The sequence below is a fragment of the Rhagoletis zephyria genome, unplaced genomic scaffold (genome assembly GCF_001687245.7).
Source record: "Rhagoletis zephyria isolate East Lansing unplaced genomic scaffold, Rhagoletis_zephyria_1.1 Rzeph_scaffold_00125, whole genome shotgun sequence".
Lineage (NCBI taxonomy): Eukaryota > Metazoa > Arthropoda > Insecta > Diptera > Tephritidae > Rhagoletis > Rhagoletis zephyria.
Window position 1 is genome coordinate 188,553 of NW_016157209.1, and position 26,412 is coordinate 214,964.

At 34.4% G+C, this 26,412-nt stretch overlaps 3 protein-coding genes across 20 annotated transcripts in view; 1 reads left to right on the forward strand and 2 right to left on the reverse strand.

Moving 5' to 3' along the window:
- The window catches only part of RIC-3 (RIC3 acetylcholine receptor chaperone), a 33,513-nt gene extending 19,657 nt beyond the window's left edge, over positions 1 to 13,856 (reverse strand). For 5 of the 15 annotated variants that reach the window (XM_017636277.1, XM_017636241.1, XM_017636271.1 and 2 more), the window contains exons 1-4: positions 13,740 to 13,856; positions 5,943 to 6,612; positions 4,908 to 5,015; positions 2,910 to 3,079 (exon numbers count right to left, since the gene is read on the reverse strand). In XM_017636277.1, coding sequence (XP_017491766.1) covers positions 2,910 to 3,079; positions 4,908 to 5,015; positions 5,943 to 6,147 — 483 coding nt within the window. In that variant the 5' untranslated portion in view covers positions 6,148 to 6,612; positions 13,740 to 13,856. Of the gene's footprint in view, positions 1 to 2,909; positions 3,080 to 4,907; positions 5,016 to 5,942; positions 6,613 to 9,298; positions 9,319 to 9,626; positions 9,676 to 13,739 lie in introns of those variants that run through there. The other 10 variants (XM_017636314.1, XM_017636292.1, XM_017636263.1 and 7 more) reach the window with 7 other exon arrangements.
- A 5,177-nt stretch (positions 13,857 to 19,033) lies between these two features.
- Positions 19,034 to 21,469, forward strand: koko (cyclin Q). 4 transcript variants are annotated; one of them, XM_017636427.1, is made up of 7 exons: positions 19,034 to 19,137; positions 19,826 to 19,972; positions 20,023 to 20,167; positions 20,234 to 20,452; positions 20,516 to 20,749; positions 20,816 to 21,044; positions 21,185 to 21,469. In XM_017636427.1, exons 2-6 carry the CDS (start codon positions 19,890 to 19,892, stop codon positions 20,909 to 20,911), a joined length of 777 nt encoding a protein of 258 aa, XP_017491916.1. In that variant the 5' UTR covers positions 19,034 to 19,137; positions 19,826 to 19,889; the 3' UTR covers positions 20,912 to 21,044; positions 21,185 to 21,469. The 4 variants fall into 4 exon arrangements, with proteins under 4 accessions (XP_017491916.1, XP_017491910.1, XP_017491923.1 ...); XM_017636421.1 differs by having other exon boundaries at positions 20,816 to 21,031; positions 21,172 to 21,462; XM_017636434.1 differs by having other exon boundaries at positions 20,816 to 21,030; positions 21,208 to 21,462.
- LOC108379971 (U2 snRNP-associated SURP motif-containing protein) lies at positions 21,300 to 25,561 on the reverse strand. Its single transcript, XM_017636345.1, has 13 exons — positions 25,221 to 25,561; positions 25,050 to 25,166; positions 24,877 to 24,970; positions 24,592 to 24,784; positions 24,365 to 24,527; positions 23,892 to 24,281; positions 23,784 to 23,827; positions 23,395 to 23,727; positions 23,082 to 23,324; positions 22,843 to 23,026; positions 22,518 to 22,764; positions 22,059 to 22,447; positions 21,300 to 21,988 (listed from the first exon to the last, which is right to left on the reverse strand). The coding sequence occupies exons 1-13, from the start codon at positions 25,224 to 25,226 to the stop codon at positions 21,530 to 21,532; spliced, it is 2,862 nt and encodes a 953-aa protein (XP_017491834.1). The 5' UTR covers positions 25,227 to 25,561; the 3' UTR covers positions 21,300 to 21,529.
- Positions 25,562 to 26,412: the final 851 nt, after the last annotated feature.

The following is a 26,412-nucleotide window of genomic DNA, read 5'->3' on the forward strand; positions in this document are numbered from 1 at the left end:
GGTGTTACAGCACAACAAACAACAATTCTAAATTTTGAACCATGCATAAGAGTGGGTGGCAAATTTGTATATTTATTTAGAAAATATTAAAAATAAATCGAATGTAGCGAAAATCCATCTGTAGGCGAGTGGATTTTTCGACCGGCACTAAGTAAACTTTGTGCATGCAAATTGTAGAAACTCACAAGATCACGAGAAAATTAAAAATGGATTGTTTATTTTCTCTTGTAATGCTTACATGTCCATAAACTAAACATGAATACATACGTACAAACACTCTCATGCACTTGAATGCGGACAATGCTGTTTCGCTCTTTTTATGCGTTATTTTTCTGTTTTGAAAGTTCTATTATTTCTAAGTAAAAATACAGTTGATTCTCAAAAAAATTCTCAAACAAAAACTTTGTACAAAATTAAGAAAAACTCATCAAATTTATTCCAAGAGTTTTTAGAGTTTTACCGATGAAATTACGGTTGACAATGAGTGGTCTGACATCCACTATAATGGCACTTTGCAATAACCCCGGTTAGATCAATTAGCAAATATGCCTCCGAAAGACATGAAAGATATGCCGTCTAAACCGAACCTAGCCCGGCCTATATGTAGGTATTGGATTTGAGTGATAATCTTTGCTTTCTCGAAGAAGCTAAAACACCATATTCTCGAAGCAAAGTTACATTAAAGGCGTTATACTCGCATTGATGTATCCCTCATCTGAAAAAATTTTTTAAAGTGCCGTATTGAAGTTTTTTCAAAAATTCTGCCGAAATGTTAAAAACAATTGCATTTTTGGTAATTCAGCTTACACAATCTAGCAGCATTTACTCTGACAACCTAGCTGCGATTATTTAGATAACTACCATGCAACAGCACCTTCTCAAAAATGGCAATCGAATGTAGAAAAGAAAGAGTCTTACTTAGCCATGAAAATATTCGTCAACGTAGTATGGGTTTCCGAATATAATGGCATATTCGGAATCTGCGAGTCAGAGGAGCTCGCAACCCCACAAAACCACCGAATCAGACCGACGCATCGAGCAACGTCTGGCCACCTCACTGATCTGGTAGGATAATGGGCCTCATGCATAAAAAGTGAGCTTAAGCTCCGACTCGATTTTCAGTACAAATTCTTGAGCTTGAGCTCACCCTTTCAGTGCAAAAATTGAGTCTGAGCTTAAGCTCACTTTTTATGCATAAGGCCCAATGTCTCAACGGTGATAGCATAATTGGTTAAGTGCCAACGACCAATGGGGCTAAAACTGACCAAATATTTTTCTGAAATAGCAAAAGATCATAAGATCACAGGCATCAAAGACGAAAGAAATAAAACCAATAACTTGAAGTGTACAATGGCTTCGGAAGAATGTGACGTTTGTTAGGAAGGTGAGCACTGAACGTTATGGCAATGCACTCAAAAATGGTGAGATAATGTCTGACCTGCCTCTAAACCCCTCTCGAGCTTACCTCAGCACTCTCTATTAGTCTGACCAGCCTTTGCGAGTCTAAGGTTGACAAATTTTGGCTCGCATTTCCTGACTAATCCTGAGAAGCTCTCGGATATTGATACTAGCCGCATTCGTAATTTCGTTGTCGGCTCGTGGCTTTTCGTCGATCATGTATGTATGTAATGGTCTCTGTTCAAAATTTATGTGGCAAAAGACATCTCTTAAATGAAACTTAACTTACTTACTCTGTTTCTGAATTAGTTAATAGAATTTCTTTAAGTTTTCCCGTTTCAGAGCAACAAAAAAAGTCTAAACTTAATCATTTTTTCTGTAGTTTTGGGACCTTTTTCTATGAAACCATAGAGCCTTGGAAAAAACTGATATTTTCATTTAAGGCAATGTTACTTCATTCTTCGAGACTAGTTTACAGGTATCTCCGAAACTGGAAGGTCTAGATAAATTTTGTAAACAAATTTAGAATCAGCGTCAGAAAGGCAGTGTCGGAGTTTTTCGGCCTTAACAATTAAAAAAAAAAAATTTTCCATAAAATTTTATTTTTTGTTGGATACATCCAAATTGTGGTAAGGACTACCGACCTTTGAACTTCGAAAGAACATTATATGTATATGTACTTATATTAAGGTAACTATATGAATGTTACTTCTTTACTACTGAAATATACATATGTCTTGAATTCTTTGGGAATTTTGTGGGATAAATTTTTTAAGATGTGGTTAAATGAGGGATTTTTCCCCAATTTTCGTGGGTAATTTAACAATGAATCTCCGGCGTCACAGCTTTGGACTAACCAGGGAGTTGAGAAGTAAATTTCTCTCTCGTCGTATAAAAATCACACTCTATAAGTCACTCATCATGCGAGAGAAAGATTAGAATCAGTGTGAGAAAGGCAGTGTCGGAATTTTTTCGACATTAGTAATTAAAAAAACCCTTTCCCATAAAATTTTATTTTTTGTTGGATACATGAAAATTTTGGCCTTACCACTCGATATGTAGTATGTATTCTTCCTAACGCATCTTATATGCAGATGTGTTTAGAAATAAAAATCCTCTTTACACTCGCCATCTCCCATTGCTCTCGAACAGTTTTTGGAAAATATGTACTTTCAATCTTCGCATACGACAATTTCAATATATGTACAGTTTATTTGGGCAACAACATTATTTTGGCAAATGTTCAACATCATTTTAAAATTCGTCTGAGAATTTACAGGTGAGTGAAATTTAGTACATTGATTTTACATTAAACATAATATTATTTGCACCACTGGTGCATAAATATTGTTCGTATAACGATTGTATAACGGTTATTTAAATAGAAAGAAAGTCAAAAAAGCTTAAATATAAATATTTATGTTGTGCAATAGTATTGTCCATCTACATACATACATATGTATGTGCATTTAGATATGGTTTCGAAAATTTACACGTGTAATTCGACTTACCCGCCCATTAACAATGCGTGGCGGTGGATTACTCGGCGATCCTTTGCGCTCTAAAATGGGTACTGTCGGCGTAGTTGCGGGTATCGCACGTCCGCGTTCACGCATCGCCTGATAAATAGATTCCGGATGTAAGTGTGCTGGACGTTCCTGTCGCAGACCTGGAGGATAATCTGTTATTGAAAGTAAAATGCCGAAATATATTTGTAAAGCCTGCAAAGCCTGTGTTAATGTTGTAAAATCAACAAAATGGCAGGATAATCGTAAATATTTTAAAATGTTAAACTAAAAGATACAAATTAGTAGATATTCATTCGAAGAGTAGTAACAAACAACTAATACCAAAACAAAATTATTTTTTACAGCAGGGTCAGGTAAATTAATAGGAAATGCACAATAATTTTAAGCAAAATAAATTTATGAATTTTACGTGATGCTCACAAACACCAATCATAAGAATAAAAGCTTAGTGAAACATTAACAGGGAAAGCGTTGCTGATTTTTAGCGCATACATAATCATAGTCTTAAATGTATTTCAAAGCCCACATTTCAGTATGTAAATACAGTTCAGGCGTGAATAAATTTGAATAAATTCTCTTAAGTGGTTACTGATTTACCGAAGATTTAGTTCTTCTTTAAATTACCGCTACATGGAAATTAGGGGTGATCTCAATGTAAATGTCAGCTTTGTGTGAATAAGCTTCAGTAGTTACTAAAAGATCGCAGTTTTCGTATTTCTGTAAAGTACCGTTATATGTACGGTGACCATCCGTACTGTATTATACGGGACAGTCCTCTTTTTTGACCCACTATCCTGGTAATTTATTTATTTTATACGGGACGCCAAATGTTCTGTATTTCTATTAATGCCCTCTATTTGTCCCGTATTCGGTGTTTCGACGCCTTAACAGCTCATTAAACTGGCATGCCTATGAACGAGTTTTAAGTGATGTTGGTATATGATCGTAATTTTCTCCATAAACACTTATTATTTTCTAATCTGTGTGCCTGTGATTCGAGTCGAGGAATACATACAGTGACCAAAATAGAAATTAGGACTCGACATTTTAGTAAGATTTGGCTATTTTTCCTTAGTTTATTTAATGTTTATTATTTATTTTATAAAACTAAAGCTCTTTTCGTAACAAAAACCACATAATACCAAACTTTGTGCAAAAAACTATAAAAATTAATTCTGAAAGTTTCACAAAAATTTCAAACTTTTTAATTAGAATCTTTAGAAAAAAACTTGGTTTGCTGCTCATTTGCTTCTCTTTCAAAAAAAAAAATGGTCGAACATACTTTGTATAAAAAATGCGTAACACCGTCAACAAAAAAATTGCCAAAAATTAATGGCAAGCCTTAGCGACTTAAAATTACACTTAATTATGCTAAAATGTAACAATTTTTTTTTTTTAAATTTCACGGGGTAAAAATCTCGAGAAAATTATCCTACAAATTTGTGATGTTACTAAATGGATACTGCTTCAGGGCTAATATGTCTAGGATCATTGAAGAAGGCTTTGAGATCTGTAAGCTGTTGTGGAAAAAATTTGCAAAATTATTTTTTGTCCCGTATTCGGCTCTCATAACTATGGTCACCGTAGTTATATGGGATGTAGGTGTGGTTAATAATGAAGGGTTCCTTAAAGGCATTTCGGTCAATTCATAGCAAGACCCCAAAAGATGGCTGGGTACATACGAAAGTATTAAGAATACATAAGCATAAAATTTCCAAATGCAATTCCAAATGCAAATCCAAGGCCATTTCCACTATATCCTTAACAACCCTAGTATACTTTATTATCAAAATCCAATCCTCATTTTAATAAAGCATCTGTTTGGGTTAATTGCAATATATTAGTCAGAGCTTTCTCCAGGTTCAGCAACTATTTTCGTGGTAAAACTAATGGCATGCCGTTTATGTATAGTAACTTAACAGTTATGGTGGATTTATATTTATGTTAGTGCATTGCAAGCATTTTTAAGTATTAACATACTTATCTCTCCGGTGTATAAATTCAGTTGCTTGCGATACAATTGCGGACCGATTTCTGTCGAAGTTTCATTTAAAAATTTCTCTCTGTCAATAACAACATCACAACAGCCTAAACATCAGTACGAATGGAATACGAACAGTGATGCACAACAGTTTACAACAGTTTGACAACAGATTTACGATTTTGTGTGTGTGTTTTTTTTTTTGCAATATAATAAAAAAATTAATAAAATAAGTAATTAAGAAAAACAACTTCTCAAAAATTTTATCTAAGTATGTTTTTGTAGTAATCATATGGCTTTTTTAAAAAAAATAATGTTTTTGTCAAAATTTTGTACAAAAAGTGTGTACCGGAAAAAACAAAATACATACGTAAAAGTGAAAGTGCATAACGTTCATTTCGTCACTGTCACCGTCCATCTCTGCGTCAACGGTGCTTATGCGCCAAGTTACACACTATCCGCTTGATCGAAAACTCGCTGCTGCTCTTTGCAAAAACTACGTCGTACTTGCACAAAACATAGAATCAGAGATGCATAACACACTATATGAATCGATTTCGTTTTGTTGATACGCATAAATAACTTATCAAAATAATTTTTTTTTTTGGTATACACTAAAGTTAACGTTACAATGCATCCTTGCATAGAATAATTGGCACTTGACGCACACGCATAAGCAAAGTGGAAAGTCTCCTTCAGCTTTGTTGATTCTACTTTTTTGACAACTGGCGATGACGCAATGGACGTTATGTACTCTCGCTACAAGTATATGAAAATTCCATGTCAACCGATTTTTTTTTTTTTTTATTCGATGGACTCCAAATTCGGTTGAAATGGAATTTTCCATATAAATACATACATATTTATGTATAATTTTGTACATACATATGTATTTTTTTTTGCACAGTAAACTTTATTTTTGTTCCTTTCTTGTAGCAAATTTTGATAAAAACATAATTCTTGTTGGTCTTCATTATTCACAATTTTTTAAAAGTCATATGCCTAATATACATATGTATGGTAACATTACTCACCTCCAGGGGCGCGTTGTTCGTTTAAATTGCCACTTTTTGCTGGCGCAACTCCACCGAACATCATCGGATAGAATACTTTTGGCCAAAGTATGGCAATGCAGCCCACAACTGTCACGATGATGACAGCTGTTTTCTTGGGACTGAGACCATTCTGCATTTGCAGGGGATAATTAGATGTCCGCGGCTGTGATCGCGTTTGTTGCATGTTTTTATCTTTTTTATTTTGATTTCTTTGTTTTTTTATTGAAAATTTCGTGAACTCCAAATCGTTTAAGATTAGTTTTTTTAGACACTATTTAAGTGATTATGTTTAACACTGGCAACGGTGCATATTGTTGATTTAAGATTACTTAATACATACATAAACTTAATGTTAATATTCGTTGAGGCAGCGGGGCCTGATTATAAGAAAAATGTCTGCGAATCTTTTTGAGTAATATTCAATTTTTTTTAATATTTTTTTATACGGTTTGTTGTTCTATTGTAATTAGTTATTTTTAGATTTACTTGATTAAATTTTATTTTTATTAATTTTTGTTTTTCAGTCACATTAGTCAATTAATAATTCCATATCTCATTTAAGCTTCGATAGTATTGTTTTTTGAGCCTTGTTAACAGCAGGAAATAATATTGCTGAACTGTTATTTAAGGTTTAGTTCGTCATTGTTATCTGCAAAAAAATTACATTTTTTTTAATATTGCTTTAAAGCAAATTTCTATGGTTCATAAGAAGGTGTTATTAAGCTCTGCAAATGCAGATAAGCATTCTTTCAACGCATGGTCATAGCTACCACATCTTAGTTGAGGCAACCACAATGCATTAATTTTTTTTTTGCTGAGCGTTTTGGTCCTTTTTTATATAAAAAGTCCAATTTATAAAAACTGTCATTGGTTGTTTGAAGTTCTTTTGCGAGCAGTCTTGTGCATTTTATGGCATAAGAAATTCATGTTTATATGGAAAATAGTGCAAAAATCCGCCAGCAAAAGAAAATTATTCAAAATCAGCGCGATTGTTTAGCCGCTTGCACTTTATTCTACTCGAATTTGTGAGCTATAAAACTGCATAAGACTGCAGTGTTAATTCACTTAAATTAACAAAAAAAAAAACATTTAACTTGAACAACATTCTGAACATTTTTAAAAGCTTCAACATGTGAACACTTGTTTGAGTCATTATTTTCTTAGATGAAGTTTTATTCAACCTTTTTTTATTTTATGTAACATTCGCTTGCATATGGGCTAGATTATTTTAACGATAAAATTTGGGGACCATTTTGATCATCACTGGTATGTAAATTTTAAAACAAATTTTCGCTTTATAATTACACTGGATCTCAAATTAAGTTTGGTTTTTGTTCTCCAGACGCCACTATGCAATTTTTATGTAAAATTGCTCGTTGATTCCGAAAATTTATTTTTTATTATTTTATTTTTTCTATGGATACGTTTTCGAGATATTTGCAATTTAATTTCAACTTAAAGCAAAAATATAAAATAAAAGCGAATGAAATTCTCCATAAACCATATATACGACACTTTCCGATAGGACTGATAGTTTCTGACAAATTAATTAATCATTCCAGCTTTTTTTATTTTTTAATAAAAAAATTAAAAAAAAATCAAACTTTTACAGAAGTAAAATTAAATAATAACAGGTTTTGTGCCAAATTTTTGCATTTGTACTAAAGCCTGTTCAGTTACAAAAAAAAATCTAGTTATTGATGAAGAAAACTCATTTCTTATTTATCCATCGATTTTCTTCTTTAGTAATTTGATTTTTTTTTTTTGTAACAGAACAGGCTTTAGTACAAATGCAAAAATTTGGCACAGAACAGTTTTTTTTTAATTTTTCTTCTGTTAAAGTTTGATTTTCTTTCATTTTTTCATAAAAAAATAAAAAAAGATGGAATGATTAATTAATTTGTCAGAAACTCTAAGCCCTATCGGAAAGTCATGTACATATATACCGTTTATGGAGAAGTTCATTAGCTTTTTAAAGTTTTAAATTGATTCGTAAGATATATGCGATTAAAAGGAACCAATTTTTGCTTTAAGCTGAATAACGGTAAATTGAAAATATCTCGAAAACGTATCCATATAAAAAAAAAAAAACTAATAGAGATTGGATAGTGGCATCCATAGAACATTTTTGGACTAAACTAATGTTATCTTTTAAAAGATTTCCCGAAGAAGTTCACTTCACTTTGACTTGTAGTTGTTTGTGACGCTTTTTTTGGAGTAAATTGTAAACCGAATATTTTTCTGAGACATACTAGCTCTGATCCAGTACTCCATGAACTTACAGGATTTTACACAAACTTGCAGGAAGTTACAGGAAAAATTATCCCGTACCCCAAAATCGTGAAAATGAGAGCGATTTTTGGAGAGTTGTGTAGAGAATGAAGTTGCAAGATTTTAACCGAACTTTTTCTTCTGGTAAAATCATGAGAAGTGTGTTGTTTTTGTTTTCATACTTTTTGTTGTTACTCAGGTTTTACTCTCACTTCAGAAAGTAATTTTGCTGTTTGATATTTTTACAGGATTTTCCACGAAGAGTATTGACTCAGAGCTAATATCTACATAGATATGTATTATAACTTTTCTCGGTTCTCATACTCGCCGATCTTTTCAGAATCCGACAAAAGAGCGAGACCAAAAAGCACAAAAATCATAATTGACATAATTTTAGGACAAGGCACTGATTGTCTGAGTGTTTAACACAATTTGTTCGAATTTTTGCATACCTACATACATATGTATGTACGTACATATATGAGTATATTTTGCACAAGATATATATTATTTATATATAAACATTTTCATATAGAATTCATAACTTGTACGTGTATGTGTGTGTGTGTGGTATGGATTGAAACGTTCCAATAACTATACTACATATTGAATATTATATGTAAGTCGGCAAACTGATGTGCACTGAATCTTTGTAGGTACGCCAAATAATACATCCAATAATTATCCTCTTCGGGAATATTTTTTTTTTTTTGAAACTACAAGCGGTTAGGACTTAAAAAAAGCCAGTATAGTATATTACAACTCCCGAGTGTGCACTCACATGCAGTAATATGTGCATACATATTTCGCGTTATTGCTCATTATGTTTCTTAATGTATATTTAATGACATATAAATTTCATTTATCAATTGCTTTTGATTAACAAAAATTTTTTAGTTTGTGGTGCACTCTTTTATGACAAAAGTATTGGCCATTTTGAAAACAATTTTAACACACTTGAAATTTTTAAAGTAACTACTATTTATTTAAAATCAGTTCACTTATTAAAATATTTATTTAATTTGCAAATGAAATAATTTTCACACGCTTTCGTCTATTATTACATAAAATTTTTGCGATCCGCACTGCGTTTTGTGACTAAATACACAACTTGCCCGTAATTATTTATTTTTAGCGCTCGCATCTTTAGCATTTCAGAAATTCAAAATTTTTAGCATTTGCTCCACGGCAACGGCAACGAGCCAAAAATAAAAAATAAAAAAATCGCACAATTTCATTCCAATGAGAAACTTTTGAAATTAGCGAAGAATTTAGATTTAACAAATTCTAAACAATTTGTATGCCACATTTCCAAATGTCCTATTATTTTTTATTTTGATTGTATTTTTTTGCAAATTTAACTCAATATTTTTGTAAACTTGGGGACCTTACGCAAAAGTCGATGGCCACGTTCGATCTGGTCAAGTTAAACTCGGAGACTAGTTGGCAATGTGTGACCACCAAGGAAAATGTTTGAAAAGAAAACATTGCCGCCACATACCGCCACACCGCTAACAAAGTCGCTTCTAACGCACATATGTACATATGTACATACAGTGGCTCAAACAAGTGCTCACAGGTTGATTTGTATTCTTAATGCTATTCGAGTTAATTTTTTTTTATAAAAATATTGTATATGTTTAACCAAAACCATATAAATCAAAGTTTCAAACCTTATAAAAAATTTAGAAAAATGCAACAAATTTTCACCAAAATTTTGAATCTATTTTAATAAATTTTTCAAAAACTCAGTTTAATAGCACTTAAAATTTTGATAAATAAAGTGCAAGTTTCAAGCGACTGAAAATTCGCTTTGAATTTTACACTTTTTTCTATACAAACAAGAATTTCTTATGGAAAATGCGCAAGATCATTGGCAACAAGTCAAAAAAAAAAAAACGAAACCAGTTTTTATAAATTGCACTTTGTATTAAAAAAAGGCAAAAACCGTCAGCAAAAAGAAATTATTAAAACCCAACGCGATTTTTTAGCCGCTAGAAACTTGCATTTTATCTAAATTTTATGGGCTATAAAACTGCATACCCTCGAAATTTTTCTAAAAATTCAGATTTAAAGGTTAAAAAATTGTATGAAAACCTTCTTGAGCTTTTCTAAAATTTGTATAAAGTCTGAAATTTGTATTTGTTTGGCTTTGGTTTAAGCATGAAATTTTTTTATAAATCAACATGTGATAGTGGTTATAGTGACTGTATGTCAGAACATATATACTACATAGTACATGCATATAATTTCCACCAGCCGCAATCCATCGTTTTCTTAGGCGCTATCGTCGTCATCGTCTGTCCATTTCTTTCTCATTTCGCTACGCTGATTTTGAGGAAAATTGTCGTTGCTTTTTGGCCGCTTGCCGCTGGTTCTCCGTACGATGTGCATTGTTCTTGTTGTAGTTGCAACTGTGGCACTATTCAACTCGTCATAAACACGACATACCAGTTTCTCTATATGCTTATGTATCAACTTATGTATGTACATATGTAGGTAAGTGCATACATATAAATTTTCCTCTCTGCCATTTTCCACCATTCACTGATTTTCATTTACAAAGTAATTTCTGCAATTACTCATCTCTTTCGTTCAAGATTTTTTAGATGATTTTTCACAAAAATTAAACAAAAAAAGTTATGATATACAAAAATGATAGACATCAATGAAAAACATCAGCGGGCGGACGATTTTTTGTTTATCCCGTAAATAAGACAGTGGATAATGAATGAGCAAATAGTGAGGAAAAAATGTTAAGTAAGCTTTTACAGGAAACACTTGGTTGTTTTTCTTTTGCCTATATCAGATTCGTAATACAATGGGGAAATTTTACTGTACACCAGAACCGTAACAAATGATGTACTGAGCCAACCGAGACAGTCGCCAAATCTCGAGGTCATCATAGCCAAAACTTAACAAGAAACGAACTGACAAAAAATCGCAGGATTTTAGTGGCGTCATCATAGGACACTGTGCTATTGCACCGATGCTCCGAATTGTCGGTGACCAACTTGTAATCCTAGACAATTTTACCGATAGGTACCAGTGTACTGCACAAGCCGATTCAAGCTACTTGAAAAAAATACAAGCGCGAGTATGATTCACACTTGTTTCACACAAGCCAATTCAACTCATAGCTTGAACGCAAATGAATACATTAGTAGCTTAAATCGAACAAGTTTGAATACAGTAGCAGCACCAGGGTTGCCACTGTGGTAAATTGTTACCAAAATTGGTAGAAAAAACTTGGTTTGGTAAAAAGGTAATTTTTTTTTTTTAATTTGGTAGATTTTTGTTGAACTTTTCGTTCCCGCTTTATTTTTCGTAGTTATCTTTATATTATAAATTTCTTTGCACACTTTTTATATATGTACTTACATATGTATAAATGTACATCGATATAATTTAAATGATTATTTAAATAAAAAAAAAACAATTGACAAGGATGCGATTACGCACTATGATTGTTCGCAAAAAAAAATTACGCCATTTTTTATCAATGGAAATTGTTAAATAAAAAACACCGAAGCCTGGATGCAAAAAATGAAAAAAAAAACAACTGGAATTTTTAGCAGCACATTGTTGGCTATACTCAGATGTTGTTTTGCTATAAAACTTCATACCTTAAATTGTTCTAAAAATTTAGACTACAAAATTTTATATTTATACGAAAATTTTTGGAATTTTTCCAAATGTTGTATATAGATTTAATCCTTGATTTTTATGGATTTAGTTAAAGCAACAAAAAAATTTTACTTGGAAAACATTGTGAATATTAAGAAAAAATCGCTAAGTGCTTTTTTGAGTCACTGTATTTGCCTATAATAACTCGAGTTGAAGTTGATGAAGTTTCGTTGTGCTTCTAGTTTCATCACTTTCGCTTTTCGTTGAAGGAAACTGAGAATATGTCATTAATATGATCTCAAATACCGTATAATTAGTTAAATAAAAAATTCCTTAAAAACATTTTTAATTCATATTGAAAAAATAACAAAACTATAGTTTTTATTAAAATAACTATAAACAAACCTACTTCCAGATTTGATAGATTTTTTTGAAGTGGATGGAAAGTATTTTTTTTTTTTCATCAGCGGCAACCCTGAGCAGAACTTATAAATACATATGTACGTACATATTGCAAACCGTAAATCAGCTTGTTACAACCAAAGGGTATTGTTATGTGTTAGTGTGTTTTTGTTTCGCTAATAAATAGTGAGTGCGATATGTTTGAAGTAAACAATTACGAGTATGACTTGAAATCCAACAAGCAAGCCAAGCATTTACTTGCTTGTTTCGAACCAAGCCCAGTGAATACAAGTAAGCTTTCAAGTAGCTTAAAATGTACATAAGTACCTTTCTGCAGTCTGGATAACCTCCCTATTTTTTGATGTAGCAGAGCTGAAGAGGTAATTTCCTTCAAGGGGCAAGAAATAGCGTTATTGATATAAAACTCTTTATCTGATTATCTGCCGCTAGTTAATTTTAGTTAATTTAGTGATCAAAGTATTCGCTGCTAAGCGTTCATTGTGGCAAGCACTGGCGTTACTCGCGCTGCTGTCAAAGCGACGGCAACGCCAAAGTTGTTTGTATGTGGACGGGCCTTTAGAGTTCTCAGAGAAAGTGTACTGACAAACAAAAAAATGATAGTCTACTGTTACAACTTCATGAGATTTCCACGCCTCAGAATTGTACATGAATACGTACATATTTAGGCGATTTTTTTTATAAGGATGTAGGTACTTACATATTCCTTTTGTAATTTTTGTCTACTCTTTGGTATTTCTACATACAAAATGTATTATTTTTGCGTGTATTTTAAGGATTACCGCTTTACCTTCACTTTATTTTATTTTTATTTGTTTCCCATGCCCATTACATTTATTTTGCTTGCTACTAAATCATCCACAGCCCTCTTGAATGTAAACATACTAACTTGTATTTACAGATGCATACATATGTATGTATATATGTTTATAAATATGCACTTATGTACATATTTATTTCCATATGTTATTTAGCATGTATTTATGTGCATGGTCTATGATTGGATACCGCCTTAAAATCCATTCTAAATTCTACATTTCAAATTCGACACGGTTAATGACTTTTCTTTAAACATTTCATTTTTACCAAAAATAGGGATGCCCTTGACTGTAAACACTTCTTTGAACACACAAACAAACATATGCACAAAGCGTGAACAGATGTATATAAATACATACTTGCTATTTATTTATAAACGAAGTGCGCTTCCTTATATACATATGTACATTCATATGAGCATGATGATGTTTCTTTGAATTTGAATGTTACATGAATTCACGGACATTTTCAAAGGTCAATATTTTTCGCCAGCATGTTTAAAAAACATTTCAGGAAAGATTATAAATGTTAATTTATTTATTTTTTTTTCGTTTTGCTTATGAACTGTTTTTCATTTTAAAACTACCCACTCAGTTAAACTGGAAAGCGGAAAACTTTGAAACGTTATCTGATGCTTACTTTTACTAACTTAATATTACTATAATGATTTTTTCTTGTACAGAAATAACGTAGACAAAGACTTTTCAACGCACGAGATTGCCGTTAGTACATCTACTGAGGTACGAAAAATCAATAGTAGCTTAAAAGCTCAAACAGTCAACGACGTAGCGTAAACGTACGTTGACGTGCGTAGCAGCATATCAAATTTACTGTTGATAGAGAGAGAAGCGATGGCAACTTCACCGACATGCGGTGCTGAGTTTTCGTTATGAGTTATTTTTTTCATGTTAGTAATATAAATATTTATATTAGAAATTCAACGTAAATCAAACCATAGTTGCTTTCCCTAACTAAGAAGAAGTTGCATGAATTTACAGGAATTTACCAGAAAGCGTACATGCAGGTTTTCGAAATAGATCGCCCCCACGCCACCTACCGGCTACGTTTTTTCTGGAGTTGTTTCCTTAGGTAATGTACTTTTCAAATATGAACCAAATCGGAAAATAAATACTGAATGTTGGATTGTAATCGGTGTTCTGAGTTTGAACTTCAAGTCTCTAGCTTATCGGGAAGTTGGTTAAAAATAGATTGCCAGATTTGACCCAAACAAACATACATACATAAATACATAGCAAGTTAAATAAAAGCTTATAAAAAGAACATAAAAACAGATTTTTTCACGTCTTTTTGTGGTTATTTCAAATGCAAGGAAACGTAACCAACTTTAATGCAATTGAAAATTGTTTTGGTTTCTCAAATTTGTTTTTATTAGATGCAAGTACATATCGTCACCTGAAATGCAAAAAGACGTAACAACATCGTAACTGAAATGTAGAAAGTCGTGACGAATAATTTATTTTTTTTTTCATTAAATGATGAGGGAATTGTAATTCGATCAGATATGATGGACATATCAATCAAAAAGTGAATATTGAATTTTTTTATTAGTTATGTCTTTTTGCATTTCAGCGACGATTTTTGTTACCTCTTTTTGCATTTCAGGTGACGATATGTATGTATGTGCTTGATTATATACATATTTTGGGACGAATTTCCGTTAAGCGGCATTTACATGAGGCGATTTTCTAAGCCATTCAACATCGCCTGTGAAATTGCCTGAGAAGTTGCTCATACACGTGCATTTACACAGGCGACAAAAGTTGAACGAGCTCAAATTTCAACGTTAACTTTTTAAAATTTCGATAAAATATTAAATATGAATTGAAGAAAATTTTTAAAACTTAGCATCAACATAATTGCTAAAGAAATTATAAAAAAAAATTAATTAACGAACTACGCAAGGAAATGGTAAAGAGGAAACGCAGAGTATGGGTAAGGAAATGTGTTCATCAGCGTGAATTGTTGGACACTTTCGATCATTTGTACAAGGAGCTTGCCTCAGACGACCCGAAAAACTTTCACTTTAAGAATGACCGTACAATTCAATTATCTTCTCAAAAAATTGCAGCTTTAATAAAAAAAAGCATACAAATATGCGTGCCGCGCTCTCACCAATAATTAAATTGCAAGTTACTTTAACGTTTTTGGCAAATGGTGATAATTACTCAACTATTTCGAGTACCAGAGAACACCATATCCCTATTTTTGAAGGATGTACTCGACGCTATATATGAGGTTTTGAACGAGTATATTCAAGTAGAATGTTTAGCGGTTTCAAAACGTTATATAATAAGACTTTTTTGCATTGAAGGTACCAGCATCAAAAGAACAATGGTCCAAAATTCAAAACGATTTTTCTGATATCTGGCAGTTTCCTCAGTGTTGTGGAGTCCGGATGGGAAGCGTGTCCTCATACAAAATCCACCCCGCGGAGCATCCGACATTTTTAATTATAAAGGCACATATAGTGTCGTTCTATTTGGAGTACATAGTTCACTAAGTATTTGTTGAATTAATACATAAACAATTATATCAGATACATAAAATAATAAGCATATGCATCTAATTGCTTAAGTGAATTTGTATTTTTTCGAATAAACGTTTTTAATAAACAAGAGTTAAGTTCATACAAAGCAGTGTTTTGAATTGAGCAAAATATTGAATTTAAAAGGTATTCATGTGGTACACAAATATGTACGTAAACTCGTTTAGTTTTTCAATTTAAAAGAAATACCCAGTACAAATCACAAAAAAACAACAAAAAACGGTTTGGTGAACAGCCAAGACATTTACTTCTCAAATAATTACGGTTTAAAACGATGTATACATTTTTAGTTTATCTTACAAAATTGCAGAGGTATATTACATAGGATACCAGAGCTTCCCAAACTTTTTTTTCTCGTAGACCCCTTTCAAAAATTTACTGGTTTCGGTTGACCCCCTGATGTTCAATTCTAACAAATTCCCAAAGCTCAACAAAAAATGTGAAGATTAAATATAACGATGTAATTTTGCATCGCGATTGAGTTCCAAAACTGAATTCGGAATGGCAAACATAAAAATAAGATACTTTCGTGTGTTCTATTTAATAAAATATGTGACATATGAAGGCATTGGTGTTATTGAAGAGATTAAAAATAATTAACTCAAATGAAGGATAACAAATATTTGAAAACAATTAAATAAATTAAAAAGAAATTAATCCGCATTATTTTTAATAATAGTGAAGCATATTTACTAAAGTTTTAATGTTTTCAGCTTATTTTCTTCGGTCCTGCTCATCACACATCACTTTAACTGAAACACCACTTTGTAGTTTTTCCAGAATACTAGTTAATCAAAAAATGCAAAAAGTTCAAATTTTGTGTGCATGACATGCATAAACAAAGAAAGTGGTAGGTATTGAGGTAAAATTGTTTTGAAGTTGCACTTATAAGGTTACAATGTTTTGTTTTAGTGACTTGCATTAATCAAGGTATTGCACGTATTGAGGGTTGCGGTTACCGTGTACGCACTGTATATATATTTCATCGGATAAACAGAAATTAAGTTACGAACAATTACGAAATTACGTTATGTCCAGATTGTGAGGGGGTATTCAACATTCTAAGTATGCATATTTTTTGTGCATCACTAGATCTATAACTTTATCAGTCACACAGTGTTGTTATCCCGATGCAATCCTTGGCGATGGTACCGGGTGGGGAACGGTACATGACGGTAGGAGGTTTAGTTTGGGTTAAAGTCTCACACTGACGGAGGTAGGCTTTCGATGCTTCCTTCTCGTAAAAAAACATATGCAGTAAAAAGTTAATTATTTAAATCGACGAATAGTTTTATATCGACCTTTGTGAACTTCAATTTATGTGTTTGTGTACAACATACCTCTATTGGTTACAATAATTTTAATAGTTTTTTAGTAATAATTATTGGTGTTGAAAAAAAAAACCATAGTCATAGTCAGGCGGAGGAACATCGACTCGGTCATCATCGACTGGGGGCTCGGGTTCTTCTTCTCGACAACTTTCCATACTGCTACCATTTAGTAGCGTGGAAAAGTGTTCCCTCCATAATTTGGTCCTGAAACCTTCCGTAAGTCGCCTAACTCTTTGGTAAAATTTTCGGGCATTCTTCCTCAGGGCCAGCATTTCAAGCTCTTCGAACTCACGTATTTCGGCCTCTCTCTTCTTATTGCGGCAAATACGTCTCGCTTCCCTCTTCAGATACCTATAGCAGTCCCACATAGCGTGCGTTGCACCCGATCGCAGTGTGGCTCTGCAGGCGGCATCTTTTTTCTCTGCAGCTCTNGCATCTTTTTTCTCTGCAGCTTCTTGACATTCCTCATCGTACCAGTTGTTCTTTCGGGCTCGCTGAAATCCAACTACTTCTTCGGCGGCGGTACTTAATGAGCGCGAAATGTGGTTCCATTGCTCGCATATGTCGGTTTGTTGAAGAGGGCTCTCTGAGAGCAGGTGTGAGGGTCGAGTAGCGAATGCATTGGCTGTCTGTTGTGATTGCAGCTTTTCGACGTTAAGCTTTCTTTGAATATTTAGGCGCACATTTTTTGCTGCACAGAGGCCGGGGCGTATCTTGGCTGCAACAAGATAGTGGTCCGAGTCGATGTTTGGGCCTGGAGTGTACGTACGTCCTGCCTGCCTTCCGTCTATCCCAACATGATCGATTTCGTTTCTCGTTTTTCGATCCGGAGACATCCACGTAGCTTGATGAATCTTTTTATGCTTGAACCTGGTACTGCATACTACCATGTTTCGAGCCTCGGCAAAATTGATCAGCCTCATTCCGTTGTCGGACGTTTCGTCGTGGAGGCTGAATTTTTCGACAGTGCTTCCAAATATCACTCCCTTGCCCACCCTGGTATTGAAGTCGCAAAGCACGATTTTGATATCGTGGCGGGGGCAGCGCTCGTACGTGCGCTCCAAGCGCTCATAGAAGAGATCCTTGGATACCTCATCCTTCTCTTCTGTCGGGGCATGGACGTAGATGAGCGAGATGTTGAAGAATCTCGCTTTGATGTGGATTATGGCTAGACGCTCGTCCACCGGGGGAATGACAATACTCGGCGACGGAGTCTCATCCTAGGCATTGCTTCGCTTCTTCTTCTTGCCTTCTTGTTATCTACGTTCTTTGGTATAGCCGTGCAACTGTAACTGCATACCCAGCACAACGACTATACCCCATTGCACTCTGTCTCATTTAGGTGCATTTATTTTATGATATTAGGTAAAATCTGAATTTTCCAGTTTTCATCCCTGGTGCATACCAATAGGTTAATTCCTTATCTTTTTGGACTAAAATCTGAAAAGTGTCAAAATGCCAGAGCGTAAGCAAAATGCGCTCGCTAAAAGAGAATAACAGGAAAAGTAAAGGAACGCAAAAAACCAAATTTTTAGTCCAAAGAATGGCAACAACAAAACTAACGTCAAATAAGAACAGAAATGTACGTACAAAACACATTCACACAAGCACAAGCATAATAAACACTTGCTATATCAATTATTTTTTGCCTTCTTCCAATTTTAATTCATTTCTTTTACTTTTTAGATTATTCTCACTTTTAGCGTATTCTTTAATTTCCGTTAATTTAAATTCAGTTGAGTTTGACACTTTTCAGGATTTTGCCAGAAAAAATTCTTCTGACTAAATCTGACTACTTCGGACTGATGAGAGTCACTCTCACTGACTGTTGCTCTCTCATTTTCATGTCATTTCCGAGTTAAGGAACGCTTTTTGGACTAAATCTGACTACTTCGGACTTTTTCTGACTATTTCTGGGAGATAAGGAACGCTCCTGACTACAGTTGATGACACGTTAATGACAGTTTGACTGTGACAGTTTACGACAACACGTGAATAGGGCTGTTAATTGCGATTCGATTACAGTCTATGATAACCAAAAATGGCCGATACCAGCCGATATCTCTTTGCAATAACTACCTGTAATAAACGGAGTTCAGTATTTTCTTTACGTCCATTTGTTTTTCAAATAGTATTTGTGGTAAGTGTAGATTAAAGAAATAATTATTTATCTTCGAATAAAAGCAATTTTAAGAGTAAATACACCTTAAATTAGCAACTTTGGTTTTATATATCAGTGTTCTTTAGGTAAAAAGGGAGAGTTGTAAACGTGTGTAAATATGCCATGTGTGTCGCTGTCAAATTTTTTACCGCAAATAACTTTAAAGAAAACTATTTCCTTGCTTCGCTAATTCTGGCAGGTACATAAATAAGGTGAAATTATGGAATATTCTTTAGTTACACGTTCNCACAAAGTGGGTCAAAATGTCATTGGAAAAAATGGTGTATAATTTCTTGTTCAAAAATTTCCTTCAAACAAAAAAAAAACAAAAACTTTAAACTCGATTTTCTCAAAACCCAAAAAAAATTATACGCTATTGTTATATTGAGGGGACGATATGTTATACGCACACCCACTCCATCACCACCTGGACTAATAAATTACTTGTTTTTTATTAAAGATTTTTCGATTGCAAATACATGTGTGAATGTGTAGTCGCCGCCCCAAAAACAAAAAACAAAGTATATTTGTGATCGGCCACTTCATTAGTGTCGCCTAACCGGTTCCATCGCCAGACACTTTCGATTGCTTAAATATCTATTAATACATTTTACGACGTCTGTGCTTATTTGGAAACACATTAGGAAATTACTTACTTATTTTTCAGGTTCAAATCATCCGGGGTAAACAACACTAAACACACAACTGGCTTTTAATAGGACGCAATAAAAATGAAGAATATTTTGGATGTAATGTCAGTACAAAAACGCGCTGAAGCAACTAAAATGCAGAAACAAAAACCAACAGATTATCGGTACGAAGTTCATAAAATAAAAGAGTATTTTACATAAAATGTTTTTACAGAAAAGTTGAAAAGCCTGGTGTTGTGCCACGTTTCCTATTTGAGTGCGCCATCAAACTGCAGATAAAACCACTGACCTCAGCAAGCGCCGCTATAATTTTTCACCGCTTTTTCAATGAAGTCTCCAGTTCTGATTATGATGAATATGTAACTAAGAATTACAAGTGTTTGGAAAGAATTTACAAAGTAACATTCAAATTTTTATCTTCGCAGCTTATTGCAGCGTCTGCATTATACCTAGCCGGCAAGATTAAAGACGATCCGGTCAAAATACGCGATGTTATCAACGTCGCGCATAGCACGCTGAATCGGGGATCTCAACCGTTAGAATTGGGGGATGAATACTGGTCGATACGCGATGCTCTTGTGCAAGCTGAATTACTAATTGCCCGTACTTTGAAATTCGATCTAAATTTCGAGCATCCACACAAGGTACTACTGAACTTTTGAAACTAAATTAATTATGTTTAATGAATTTTATGTTAATTCTTATAGTACTTATTATACTACATAAAAACACTGCAATCTTGGCTGGGCCCAACTATCTGGTCCTCAGTGCCAATTGCAAAGTCAGCAGCATCCTTCCTTCAAGATTTTCATCACAGTGCAAAAATCCTAAATCAAAAGCCATCTCATGTGGCAATATGTTGTTTGTCTTTGGCATTACAGTCATATGGCGTGCAGGTTCCACTAGCTGACGAATCGGATGAAGCTTCTATGTGGTACACTGTTAGTTTTATGACTAAGTCAATCATGCAAGTTTCTTAATTTCAATTAATCATTCTTTCCTTCCAGCCGTTTGTTAACGATCTGACCAAAGAAAAGCACTGGGAAATTATTGAAGATATCATAGAAACTTACAAACAGGAGAGTGAAATTAATGCGGCTTAATGCGATCATTATATTGGATTTGTCCCTGAATTCCAAAATGTAAAAATACAAAAATTAGCAGGAGGTCGTTTTCTGAACTATAACAGATGAAACTGCCAATATTCGCAACCATGGCTTAATACCAGTTACAAGTCGTTCCCACGACAGTCGGGTCTACGTAACCGGAACGACCCAGATTTATATCTGGCCAAGGACTGTCACTCCAGCAACACTCCCCAAAAAGTCTGGGGAATTTGTATGCTGCTACAACAACAACAACAACCAGTTACAAGTAGGTTGCATAGGCTGAACATTTTTCACACTTTGGAATTTAGGGTATCTCTGACAAACGTAGATACCTACATACATTTAAGTATATGTGAATTTGTGATAAGGAAATTCTTCAAGCTGTATAATAGGCTTTCGTGTATTTTTTTCCTCTTTCTTAGTTTATATCCACTTAAACTGAATTCCATAAAAATCAAAGCATGCAAGCATACAAAATCCTTACTAAGCTATGGATCACGCTAAATACGCATAAGTTTGATTGAATAAATTTTGTATTTTTTTTTGTAAGTATTATCGGATATTTTATGTTGTATACAGTTGGGGTTGCATACTATAATAGATCAACATAATTTAATGCTTATGTCTACTTTTATGCTTCTCGCTGCGATGTTCACGATCTCTATCATCGCGTTTCGATGAACGCGATGACGTAGAATAAACTGGGGATGGTGATCTACGTGGACGTGGTGAATTTTCATATCGAGAGGATTTTGCCAGATACGGTGTACGTTCTGCGTAACGTTTTGGCGAGTCTGAGAGAGAACGCGATCGATGGCGTCTTGAAGATTTAGCACTGCGAGTAGTGCTGGGCGATGGCGAAACTTCGCGTCTTGTGACGTATGGGGAACGTGATCGTTTACAACTCGAGCGAGCTGGCGAAGAACGCGAGCTACTGCTATGATATTGTATTGGCGATGGCGATCTTTTAAGACGACGTGTGCGTTTACTTGTGCTGTCTGGAGATTCACTGCCTCTACGAGAGTCCTTTGGATTTATGAAAGAAAGCGGCGAATCTGTTGTTTCCGTATCCTATGAAAGTATTACAATATTACAGTTGAACACAAATACATACAATGAAAAATCTACTTTCATGACTGACCTTCTTCAAGAGCTTACGTCTAAAGTGCTCCACTTGCTCACTTATGGTCCAGCCTGACTTAAGTTGTCGCATGCCTGCTTCTAATTCGTCTTGATATTGCATTGTTTTCACTTCAATTTCACGTAATTTCGTACGTTTGTCATCATCATAATTTTGTGTAGCATTGGTATTCTGCTCATCATCGCTAGAGTCGTAAAACTTTGGCGCCTGTGGGGGATCCAGTGTATCCCATTTGCTAGTGGTTATAGCCTGTGCCTCAACCTGTTCTGGATCAACTGTTTCCCACTTCGATGGTATGAATGCACCGCCTTTGGCATTGGCTTTTGACTGGGTATCACTGAACTCAGTTGGCAGTTTTTCCAATGGTATGCCATCGATGTCTTCCTCCACTAAAATTCAAATCAAAACACAAATTATGTGCCTTTAAAAATACTAAAGTTGCAAGATTTTGCATATTACATGGTACACCATCAATATCATCATCTTCCTCATCGATTCCTAGTGTCCGCCGTGTTGGCGTGCTTTTTTGTATGGACATTGCCTCAGGCAGGCCGCGCATTAATGCGCTCTTCAACAAAGCTGCGCCATCCAAAGGTACACCATCTAAATCTTCATCGTCTTTCTCATCGCCAGATATTGGTGCTCCATCTATATCTTCGTGGGCTTCCTCGATAGGTTCCTCGACTGGCGGAGGAGATGGTGGAATCTATATATTTATATATAGTTTATGATTATTATAAAAAAAAACTGTGTTTTCAAATAACTGAAACCGCTGTAATTTTACCTGTTTTCCCAAAAACACACCCTTCAATTTTGCCAGGAATTCTTTGGGATATATTGTCCATTCTTCCCAAACGCGTATTACATTGATAACACGGGATTTTAAACCCTCGGCCTTCAAACGACTTTCCATTGAATTAAAAAAATTGTGCATATTTTCGAACACTTCCAATAAATGTTTTTCGATTCTGCAAAATACACAATTTTTTACATTTGATTGGCTTGTAATTTGAAAATACTTACGATTTCCTAAAGAACGAAGCATTCGAGACTTTAACGGTGCAGTTATGTAGCAAATCTGAAATTAGATAGAGACGCGCAATCTTCTTTGAAGGTAATGTGTCTGGATTGGACAATGATTCGGAGATACATTCGCAAATTTCATCAGCAGCATCTGCATGTTCGATACAAAAAATCATTGCATCACCTATGCGTGAGCGTTCCGGGGTAATATGACGCAAGAGATCTTCCAGGCGATCGCGTTGACTGAAATAATAAAATGTAAGTACCTACTTTAGTACATGCGGATTTAAAATTTCTCTAAACAGCAACATACGCATTTGAAAGAGCACCCTTGTGAACAGCCGTTGCATCCGGATCAACAACTAGGTCGTCAGACATGCCCATAGTGTAGAAGTTCGCTATAGGCGGCTTCCAAATAGGTCCGCCTTTGAACATTCGAAATTCTTTTTCATTCCATTCTGTAGGTGTATCTCCTTGTAGTAGAGAGAATAGCTTCCAGCGGTAATATATATGCGCGGGACTTTCATTGTCAAATAAGAATGAAAACAAGGGATTTTCCATTTCTCTACTCATTATCAATGCTTCAAACATGGGACCTTCACGTATGACAAACTCAATCATGCGATGGATTATATTTAGTACGGCTCTGTAATTAAATAATTAGTCCATAATTCAAACTTTTATAAGGTAACTCCAACTTACTTTTCAGTTGGAATGAATACTTTCACCAGGGAATGGTAAAGAATCTAAGAATGGGGAAACAATTATAATAGAGTCATTCAATTAGTTGGTAATCAACAATGATTTTACTTTTTCCATATTCTCCTTCTCTTCTTCTGTTGTGTACTCTTTATAGTTTATTCTTGGCAAATTTTGTGCTTCAGCTGGTGGTGGTTGAGCATTAAAAGGCAATCCGGATGGAGGCGGTGGTAAGGTAAGCTCCAAAAGTGTTGGAGGTATGAAAATAGGTTGATTCATTATCGGTACGGATTTACCCCAACCCAAACGCATTTCATAGCCCATGATATATCGCCCATTTAGTGTTCTAAGCGCTCTTTCCGCATCTTTGCGACTCATGTAGGCAACAAAACCACAATTGCGCCCACGTTGCTTCTCCTCTTCAGAACGTGGCCACATGATTTTTATACTGGCAAGTGGACCATATCGACCGAAAATTTCCATAAGTTGTTGCTCTGAGATCTTTAAAAAAATAAAAGGAATAATAATGAAGCAATAAATAAAAAACTTTGTTAAATAAGTACTTGTGATATGTATGTATGTACCTTAGGGCTGAGATTTCCCAAATAGAGGTTAGTCGTGTTAGGGTCTCCTGTATCGAAAGAACCGCACTCGCGTATTTCGGGTACCGGTTCCACCACCGGTTGCGCTACAACTTGGCCAGCTAAATGTTTATATTTATGACGCTCTTCACGCTCCTCTTGTATTCTAAAAATTTTTAAGATACAAGCCTTGTGATCATTTTATAGTCGCTTTATTTTTACATACTTACTGTCTCAGTTCTTCTTTAAACAGTTCCAAATTGCTTTTCTTCTTTTCTTGACTTTTTTTCTTCAACGGAACAGAATCTTTTTTAAGATCCGAGGCCAGCATTTTTGCATATTCTTGCGCTTTTTCTGCAGCACTTTTCTCGTCCAACTTGGAACTTGGCTTGTATAATTTACCCTTTTCCCGATTATCCTCGCCTAATAAATAGAGTAGTGAATTATAAGTTATGTACGTATAATTGAAGTGGGTGGATAACAAAGCATGTGATTAGATTTATAAATAGACTTACGCCTTGATCCGGCATCGTAGGTACCGGCTTTCACCCAAACTTTTGACGAGGCACTAGGAGCTTCTTGAAAAGTCTCCACGAACTCTTTAAACACCTATCAAAATGTAATTCCAAGTAATAATTTTAGTCACTTAAAATATCTCCGTATAGATATATTTATGTATGTAGCTTACATGAGCCGCGGCAGCCTCATCCTCTTTCTTCTTCTGCTCCTCTAGTTCCTTTTTGGACAATGTCCGTTTGCCCATATTACCAACGGCAAAAGCCTCCAGTTTCTTATCACTGATACGCTATAAAATTACGATATTTTAATATTAACAAATGCTTTAAAATACATAAATTACCTTCATTTTTAGTAAACAAACTCCTTCTCGGTCCTAAGAAAATTCTGCCATCAGGGGAAAAAAATGACTGCCATTCACAAATTCCCAGGGAACGTACGTTACGTTCTCTGAAATCGCCAGATATGTGTAAAGTTTATCAATCTAGCCATGTGTATCGGAATACTTTTATGCTGTGTTTCCGTGGGCAATGATCGGGATCGGGTTAAAAAATTTGCACGCAATTGAAACGTTTTGATCCTGATCACAGTATAGACAAACTTTTTGGGTTGTTGTTGTAGTGATCGTTGTTGTTGTAGCTATATTCACCCTTGAGGAAGGCACTAGGTTGCGTGCTGCTATTTAATGCGGCGTTTTTGCACAAATCTACAATTCTCGAATTAAAAAAAAATAAAATACGATCGATAGAGACCATTGAGGTGAACATAACAATGTATAGGCTGCATATCTTTATTCATTCTGAACGTTTGGAATAAACTTTTTTGTTTATTTATTCTTTAGAACGGTTCTGATGATATGTTGACGTATATTTCAAACGCATTCTGTTTATTCCGGCTGTGAAATGGGATTATCCGAAACGTATAAAGAAACGCAGCCATATATTTTTTTGGGAAACAACAACTACAACAATTATTAAAGCATTAAGCATTTTTTAAAACTAATATTTCTCAAAAACCTCTCCAAGGATTTGGAAAATTTTGATGTCATTTGATAGAGAATTTAATTCTCCTTAATTTGATATACATATTTATTCATATACCTTTCATAGTTTTCACAAAAATCGAATTAATGTGGAAAAAAGAATACAGTATTTGTCAATGTTATTGTAGTTTATTAACAGTTTATTTTTAATATTTTTTTTGTTATTGAGCTTTGTACCACGATTGTTTTATTAGGAAAAATTGAAAAAGCAACAAAGTCCAAGCGGTAGAAGTTATAGCAGCTATTTCGGAGATCACCACATCTCCTCATCAGACTTCTTTTTTCTAAACGTCAGCAGGGACTATGTTGCTTTTTCCTAATAAAACAATCGTGGTACAAAGCTCAATCAAAAAAATATTAAAAGTATACAGTGTTTTTGTGTATAAACTTCTTATTGCGTAGGTGGCGTTCGGCCGCACTTATGGATTGTAACCCTCACTAAGTAGAATTCCCCTTTCTGTATTGCCATAAAAATAAGGCCGCACTTAGGGAT